Consider the following 9,579-nt stretch of genomic DNA (forward strand, 5'->3'; position numbering starts at 1 on the left):
ATGTAGCAACACCTTTTAACACTCAATATTAGTGTCCGCTCCACCATCAGAACTCTCAGTGACAAACACGATAAAGAAAGTGCCATCCCACCAACTGTGCTGTATCATCGAGCTTCTCCAACGGTCCCAGAGCAGCTGCCTTCACGCACGGCGAGGCTATTTGTAGCATCCACCCTAATACATGCCCCGACAACACAATGGTGGTAACATTATCATTATATGATTAAACGGCAGAAAGAAAATCATGAATTGCGTCACAGCCTCATGGTGAAACTGAAAGGGCTTCAAATCCAGGATGAAATCCATTGTTTGTCATATTTCATGTTATGAAATTGAATGATTTGGTTTATTATAAAATACTGCAGACAATGTACAGAGCTAAAGCAAAGTCACTGCCAGATTGTGTACACAGGTTGTTTTCAATACATGAGTGTAAATATGATTTGAGAGATGTTGTAAGTTTGCTGTACAAAAAGCTAAAGAGGGATTAAAAGAAGATTTATTTCTATTGTAGGAGTTCAGTTATGGAACAACGCTAACATGAATGTACGAATGTTCAACTCATTTTTGGTTTTCAAAAGGATTGTTTATTAAAAAAATTGAGGGTTACAAGTGTGAATGAAATGTGTGTATGTATATATATATAATATTTTTTTCTTTACATCAAATTAATTATCTGATTTAATTGATAATAATTGAGGATAGGATTATGCTCCTACGTATACTTTTTCAGTCTTTCTGTTTTCGTATATTAAATTGTGGCTTTACTTATTGTATTGTACTGATTGACTGAATAAAACACACAAACAAACTAAACTAAACGAGAGGAGGTTGCCGCCTGATGGCCAGTGGCAGACTTATGCCCCGTCTCCACCCAGTAACTCAGACTTCCTGTCTCTTAATTTGCATACGCTCCGCCTTATTGTATCACTCAGTGAGCTCAGCTCAAACTGTCACTTCCTCAAGTTCTTCCCCGATAAATACCAACTGATGTGTTTATACATCTGGCCCCTGGAGTCTCATTCAGGGCGCTGACATTTCCTCACCCCTCCACATCCAGCGGCAGTGGGACAGCCTTTGTGAACAAGCCAAACACACAAAGCCTGTCCCACTTCCACTCCTGTCGTCTGGTTCCCAAAAGTTGGCACGGCCACAAGAGCCCTGCAGAAGCCATCCCCTCCTCCTCTTCACTCCCTATTTCCCCACTAATGAATGGGCATGTGTCATTCCAACAAGCAGGCCAACTTGAGAGAGGAAGAGGAGCAGTGGGCTTCCTCTTCTCCAGTAATGAGAACCAGCAGCTTCTTGGCTTTTATCAAAGGCGCCTGACTTCAGCCAGTAGGCGCAGTGCTGTGATGCATTCATCTCTGTCTATTCCACAAGCTGTATACACAGTATGCCCTTGAGATTAAAGAATCAGAATCCTGGTGGGAGGTGCATAACATTGAACATTTAACAATAAACATTTAACAATAAACACAGTGCAATAAATGGGAGCATGCATGTTTACAATTGAATCTACAGTAGAATATAAAATTAAAGTTAAACTAAAGTGCATGGAATGTAAGTAAGCGTTTTCCATTCTTATATTTATGCTCCCCAAAGGATGCTCCCAAATGATTTTTGACCACCTTTCCCCTGCGCTGTAACGCTGGCTGGCACAGAACACACAAAAACAAAAGCACAACCCAGCAGTTGAGAGTAAATCCAGAATATTTAATCCATACAAAAGGTTAAAAGTCAGATAAAGGCAGGCAACCATAGAGAAGGAAAACTCAGCCAGGGATGTGAGGATTCAGAGTCCGGGAAAACAGTTTCAGGCCGGCAGGATAAACAGGAATCAGCAAGGAATGCTCAGCGTAGTGCAAAAGACAATCTGGTGAATGACTAGTGGGAGTGGACCATGGATAGAAAGAGAACTGATCGGTGTTGGAGGTTGGACCCTGTATATACCTATGAAAGTTGCTCAATGGCACAAGGGCCGATAGAGCCTTTAACCCCGCCTCCCAGACGCTAGTTCTCAGGCTCATGAGAGAAGGAGAATAACTCTGGATTGGTGCTTTCAAGCGTTCGTACTGAGGAGTTGATTAACCGAAACAAAAAAGATGTCACCTTCCCAATGTATGTCTATGGGAAACAGTCTTTATATGCCCAATGACACGTGACCCAGTGACGCCAATCACAGGATTTTATGAGATCAGCTGTGATTTCAAAAGCTAAAGAACTTGTCCGTTTGTTACAGTAGTGTTTATATGTAGATATAAACTTATATTTCCAAGGTAACAAAAACACAACAATTCTTGTATACCATTTCATGGTATACCAAATATTGTATACCAATTCTGCCCATAAATCCACCTAATGCGGTTCCTTTAAGAAGCAGATAGCCATGAGATTTGCTTTGCATATTCATGCTGCTGAGGGGAAGAACCCTTGTGATTTCCCCTGAACCTTTCCTCTCCCGGCACCTTCATGACCAACAGTTACTGCTGTTAAAGCTGCAGCAGCTCATGTGCACAGGCTGCATAGTGAAGCAAGACTAGCAGCGTCTGCAGTCCTGTGTCAGTCAACAGGTCCTCACAGAGCTGCGGCATTTTACACACTCAGACACACACAACCCGTTTGGTTCCATGCTTTGGTAAAACAAATGATTCTGGTGTACGGTCCATGTGGAATGCCTCTGGTTATGTCGCTGCTGTAGACAGCTTGTTGATTATAAGTGTATCTGTCCTGCCAGACATGCAGGAGGCCGAACCATGTCTGCTGTAGACAGAGTCACCATAGAGTTGCATAGTAATCCTGATGGCTTTCTGCATCCACAGTTGGAAGTTGGGGTTCTTCAAGTCTTGACGGACAGGAAACTCCTTGAGTCGTCAGTACATGAGACAAACAACTGTGTGAGGAAATATCTAGTTCCTTAGGAAAAGTCAGAGCTTATAATTTGGTCGCATTTTGTGTCGCTCTTAACGACATTATGTGACGAGCATGAAGTCAATGATCGTGTTTGGTTTCACACATGAGTATGAAAAGTCCTATGCAGTGGACTTCCTTTCCGGTTTTAGATTACAATGTTAAGATTTGATACTTGTATGAGCAAATATATAACTATTTAACTGGGGGCGGGGTTAAGAGAACTGAGGCAATAAATCATAGGACCTCACCGGTGTCCAACGAAAAACGTGTGTGTGTGTGTGTGTGTGTGTGTGTGTGTGCAGTGGAAGGGGGACCAGAGGAGAAGCAGAAAGCACCCAGAGGACGCTGCGAGGGGTGGATTGGCCCCCGCCGGGCCCGGGCCTCAGGACGGATGGATGGAGGGATTGTGTTGACAAGGGGGAAAGACGAAGAGGAGGAGGAGGAGGAGAGGCAGCCACACGTTCAGCAGGGAGGCTGAGAGCATCGGCCAGAAACTCATCAAAGCGGTGGAAACACCTCCAACAACCCAACAACAGCAGGGCCCGTGTGTATGTGTGTGTGTACGTGTGTGTGTGTGTGTGTGGTGGATGCTCATGTTTTAGGAAGCCAGCGGTGTGTGTGTGTGTGTGTGTGTGTGTGGATGTTTTTGGGTGATGGATGGGAGCGTTGAGGGAGGCTTCGTTCAACCATTGTTCATTAGTAAAGTACACAGTGGTCCTGCCTAATTGCTCAGCCATCATGTCAGACTGCGATGAGTGATTACAACCAGCGCTGACCTATTCCTTCCATCAGTGAAGCAAAGCTTCACCTCATCATCTCCCAGAGGGACGAGCATACTTCTACAGTCTAGTCTGTGTCACCACAAGTCCTGGAAACACTCTTATTCGCTGAATGGGAACACTTACGTTTTCTATTGGATCCTTTGTGGCGACACGTGATGTGATATGTCACATGATGTCACATGATGTGTACGTGACATCAAGGAGATTTGTTTCCGGGGACTTGTACATGTTCACAGGTTCTGCTTGCTACATGTATACAGTGTCTTTTGGCCTCTTGGATAGCTGTCTAAATCTATTCAATCTTCCAACTTACATACAACAGGAGGACGACGGGTTTGACTTCTGTCTCATTTCAGGGGAGACGTTCAGTAAAATGACATTGTATGAGCCCTCACAGAATACTTTGACTACATTGCAGACTGTCCCTGTAGTCTTATCACTCACTCTGATGTTAGCATTCACTTAGAAGGAATTATTCAACATTTGCTCCTGACACAGAGGATTGATCATGACTGTCACTCACTAAAAAACTCTTTTACAGGTTCAAAAGCACAGAGAAGTTAGTTAGAAAGACACAGACTGCAGTATATCTGAGGGTGCAGATAGCTTTATTCTGCACATTGCATGTGTGTGTGTGTGTTTGCTGATATTCATGCCTTGCCCTCACTCCTTCCTAACTATGATAAAGTAGGCCCGGTCCCGTCATGGACGCTGCTCTACTCCCACTGCCCAGGCATCTGCCTCCTCTGCCTCTGCCATCAGGACTGGATCAGGTTCAGATCGCCCAGGCTTCAGGGGGGGGGGATTAAGAGGGGGAGGGGTTCAGCTTGAAGCCAGTCCCGGGGCCACTTTGGCTGGAGGAGAGGGAGGTTGGGCGGCCGCCATGCCCACATGGGTTATGATGGAGGAGGCGGAGAAGGAGGTGGATGAAGGCGAGGAGCTGAGACATCAGGTGATGTCGGGGGGAGGCGGCTGTGTCACGTTGGCGGCCTCACGCCTCCGTCGGTCTGCTTCCACACCAAACACAGCAACATCACATGTGTGTGTGATCCCACGGAGGGAAGGCAGAGATCTCCCCTGCTAAATCCACCCGTCTGATCACATCTGTCAGTCACTGGATCTTTCACAAGTGATGTGTAGGTGGGAGCTGCTGTGCATGGGCCAGTCATGAGAGGGATGGCGCAGATATTGTCTCCTCTGTTGCTCTGCCAAAGGTTTCTTTGACTTTTGTCAAAGGTGAGTTGGTCATCGTGGAAGGTTTCCTGCTAATGTTACCATCAATTCATGTCCGCAGCTTAAATAAGTAAACGAACCAAGTCATTTTTAAGGCATGGAGTATTTTTGTTGCATTTATTTTAGTTTTGTTCCAATTTACAACGTTAACAACATGTTTTCAAACAGTTCCAAACTATTTCAAACTGTTTCAAACTGCGAAGGGAATCTGGGAGAAACCACAACACGAAATTGCGAATGCAGTTTAGTTGTATGAAAACTACATTTTGTAGGAAACAGAGTTACAGTATGTCTGATGTCATAATCTAACTCCTTTTGGACGACAGGGTTTTAGTTTCCCTCTGACAAATTAACTTGTCTAAATCTGAAGCAACCGTTCTTTTTTGTGAATTGGCCCGTTACCTTCTTCAGTAGCTCTTATATGGATCAACATGTACAGTACATGTGACTCACACAATAATCACAGAGGCAGTGTGGAGTTTGATATGAGCTTTAATGTCATCATAAACACAAGATAACAGGTGTTCAGTTGTGTTGAAGCGTACTCTCACTCTGATGGAGGAGGCTGTGTCCAAGTTTGAAGTCCTAAAAATGGCGAGTGTGTGTCGAGGAAAGGCTTCGAGATTCACTCGTTGGGCCACATGAAGCATCAAACCACCGACAATGACGGGAAACAGCCCATAATGCATCCTGTGTGTGAACAGCCCTCCTGACAGACAGAGCTCTGTGTGCGCCGAGCTCGATTGTTTCACTTTGTGTTGCTGCTGAACGTCTGCCTGACACGGCTCCTCAGCTGATTAATGCAGATGGAACTTGGCTGAGTTCATGGCTGCTACCTCTGTCAGAGTAATGACGCTACATCCTGACACACACACACACACACACACACACACACACACACACACCTCCGAGGAGTGTCCCGCAATGCATCACTGTGAACATTAAGTGATGATGGAACACAAGCAAACAGGGATTTGCGACGCAGACACACACACACACACACACACACACACACACACACACACACACACACACACACACACACACACGCAGAGTTCCAGTGTGAGTGCTGTAGGGAGGAGGGGTGGGTGGTGGGGAGTTCTCTTCATTTCTAGGTGATTCACGATTGAAGTGGGCTCGCAAAATTGCTTTATGGAAAGTGGCGAGAGGCTCGGCGGGAACATTAGGCGGGAAGCAGCGGGGAGGCCGGCGTTTCATTAGGGAGCTCCACTCTGCCTTTATTACCCGGATTTGGAGTTTTATGGTTATCATTATTTGCGATAGAATTATTATTCGCATATATCTGCTAGTCAGCTGTTTGGGTTTGGGACACTGGGACCTAGCATCTGTGTGACTGATTCCAAGAGTGCTTTTCTGAGGTGATCTGTACAAGGTTAGCCATTTTTCCTCCTGTGTGTGTGTGTGTGTGTGTGTGTGAGCTCAGGTCCTAGTCACGGCGTCAGCTCGTAAAGTCTCAGAGAGGTCTGCGGCGAGGAGGGAGCGGCCGGCGTTGGCCAGGCAGCGGCGGGTGATCTCTGACTGGAGAGATCTCTGAGTCTCCATCAGAAACTCGTCCTGTTGATCAGACACAACAATACAAATCATCAAAATCAGCCACCAGCATTAATACCTAGAAAACCGACTCATTTATCTGACATCCATCTGATTTGACATTTCTTCTTTGTTTTGAATACAAATTATGAAAAAAAATAAAACTTGGTAATTCACTCCCCTCAACCCCCTCTCCTTGATTTGTGTAAACCTGGTCAACCCCATGCACCACATCCTGGAAGTCAAACTCAGGGAGAGAAGGCCCACAACTCAAGGAGAAGGATGGAGGCTTCCTTGTGCAGGAAAGGTGCAGGAGTTGGAAGTCGGAAGTGGGTCTGTGTGCTGGGATCCATGTTTAGAGGTTCTGATTATACAATAAAACATACACATGATCCCATGTGGTTTGGTATACAGATTTAATATTTGGGAAAAAGAAAGGTACTGGTTCTTGACCAGTAAGCCTTCGGTGAGATATCACATAGGTATTGGGAGAGTAAAAAGATCGTCTGACTGTTTCTTGATGATGTCACTTTTAAGGGGCCGTGCCATGTGGCGTCTTGTTGGGAACACCTGAGGATGCCCTGAAACCATTTCTTTATACGAGTACTTACATTTGTACTTACATTTGGGTACTTATCCTGATAAGAGTGCCAATATGAGTGCCAATATGATCATTACAGTTCAAACAATGACTTTGAAAACATCTTGAAATTTCCTCAAAAGTAAAATTTACGAGGATGTAATATGAAAAAAGCTGAGTGAAACTCAAAGGAGCGGCGTGTCAATTCAAAGGAGGATGGCTGGTCCACCTTAAAGGTCAGGCCACCTTAAGAGCGTTTGAGCCGGAGCGGTTGCTAACTCCAGTGCTAACCCCAGCTGGCTGACAAGCAAGACATGGTAACTTGGCTTGAGTCTTCAGAAGTTTGTAGCATTTATTTAGTGACAAGTAAACTGCACACACACTGCAGCTCCGACTGCTGGTAGTTACTGCTGACTTCACACTCATCTCCATGGGTGAACTGGGGACTGCCTGTGTTTTGCATTCTCTACAGCTGGCGTTAAACGATGGATGGACCTGTTTGTGCATCCGGTTATCGCTGCAGCTGGGCGGCTTACTCGGCTCCGCGGACGAGAGGTCAACTTCACGTTGACATCAGTGGTCTAGGTGCGTTCGTATCGGAGTACTTTTAAGAGTCCGAGTACATGAGCACAGTACCCGATACTGGTATCGGTGTTATTATTACCAAAAATGATATGATGGCAGAAACTGTGAAAATAAGACTCACGTGTTGTTCTTAGGAAAGGTCATTGTGTCATTAAAATCCAAAGGTTCATCCCACCGGGAGCATGAATATGCTCAAAAACTTTGATCACATTATAGATCCAAAGGTTGGCACTTGGGTAAAGCTAATCACATGTCTAAAAAGGAAAGGGCTGATCCTCTGGGGAGAATATATATGCTTCAATTCCACGCTGACCTCAACATTATCATATGTCGTAGTCCGTTTCTTTGTACATTTTCACCAAAAGGGACAAAATCTTCCACCCAGCAAATCTCATAATGTCTAAATTGGGTCCTATGGCTAACCCCGATGAAATAAAATCAACAATTCACATTTCCTCATGATTTCAGCAACATTTATTGTCAAAAGACACTTTGAACAGACCCATAGAACTTGAATGGAAAACAGATAACTGTCTTTACTATAACTTGAATTTGTCCTGCCACACAACAAACCTACAATAAGACTTTATCAATTGAATGAAATACATCAAAAGTGCAAACAAAGCGTTGCTTCTTTTTTCTTCTTCCTTCCCGAGAGAGAGCAAAGGGCCTGTGACCGGCCTGCCAGTGTTGGCTTCATTGGAGTACATGCCACTCTAATGCAGCTGCTCACTGGGGAGCCTGGAGCTCTACTTGGTTTTATCAATGTTCACAGCAGAGGAAGTCCCACAAACTCTCAGATATCAGTGGATTCAAACATTGTTGTGGAGTGTGACTTTGGGTAAACAGTCTCAGGCACAGAACGAGACTGTGGTCCACCATTGTGGTCTAGAGGAAAGGTCATGGAATCATTAAAACCATTAGAACTTATCCTCTGGGAGCATGAATGTCACACGGCCTGACTGACACCTGCACGCTAATGCGTGGCTGCTCACAGGGTAAACTCTGCCCTGAGACCTACACCTGCTGCCTCATTAATGTGCCATGCCCATTTCACTCCAAAAGTTCCCTTGTGACTATATGTTGTAATATACTTTTATGGGTCCCTCTTTACCTCAACCTGCTTTAACTGTTCATCTTCAGTGAATGATTTATACATTTGGAAAAGCTTGGCAGAACGTCCCTCATCGTAAAACTTGTGAGCTCGCAGTCACTCAGACAAGAAAAAACCACCTCCAAGTAAAATAGAAAGGCCGTATAATTTAGAAACTAAATATGCATGTGAGGACAAGAGGGTCAGCGCATGCATCAAGAAAAGAGGAGAAGTGACAGAAGGCACAAATGAAAGGTGGAGAATGAAAGGACAGAGCAGAGGACAGACAGTGTGCTGACTCCTGGCTCGCTGCTGGTCGCCAGAATCACTGATGCACTTTCCCACCTCATAAATTATCGCGACCATGACGGGTGTGACGCTGTCAGGAAAGCCCAGCATCCCAAAAAGCAACAGCCAGCCAGCCAGCCTCTGTTACTCCTGTCATCACTCTCTGCTTTGTCTTTTCAAACACATGGACCAACTTTTTTTTTAAATCCCTTTATGATCGTCAAAAAGTGCCACCGTCATTGAGACACCTGTCAATCTACACAACACCCTGAAACGTATTTCCTATATCCGTATCTTCTATAATTGAATATCCTTCATCATCAGTTGCTAATAATGGGTTTATGTTGGCGCTGATGCTCACACAGACCTGGTGTGTCGGCATCAGACGCAGAGCGCTATGTGACGGCCTGAGAACGAGGACGGCTGTGACTGCATGAGCCAGAGCCAGAAGAAGAAAATAGCGACGACTGCGGATGGAATCAATGTTACTGCAAAGATTGTTGTTGGTCGACTTCAAGAAATCACAACACTTACATCTGAATATATCTTTGAAT

General features: G+C 44.9%; 1 protein-coding gene across 1 annotated transcript in view; it reads right to left on the minus strand.

The window, feature by feature from the left end:
- Nucleotides 1-6,368: 6,368 nt before the first annotated feature.
- LOC306733179 (protein phosphatase 1 regulatory subunit 37) overlaps nt 6,369-9,579 on the minus strand; it is a gene marked incomplete at both ends in the record, with an annotated part of 69,739 nt that continues 66,528 nt past the window's right edge. The window contains one exon of the mRNA XM_079214381.1: nt 6,369-6,503. Within this exon, the coding sequence (XP_079070507.1) occupies nt 6,369-6,503 (135 nt within the window). The remainder of the gene's footprint in view (nt 6,504-9,579) is intronic.

The sequence above is a fragment of the Taurulus bubalis genome (assembly GCF_910589615.1).
Source record: "Taurulus bubalis genome assembly, chromosome: 1".
Taxonomy (NCBI): Eukaryota; Metazoa; Chordata; class Actinopteri; order Perciformes; family Cottidae; genus Taurulus; species Taurulus bubalis.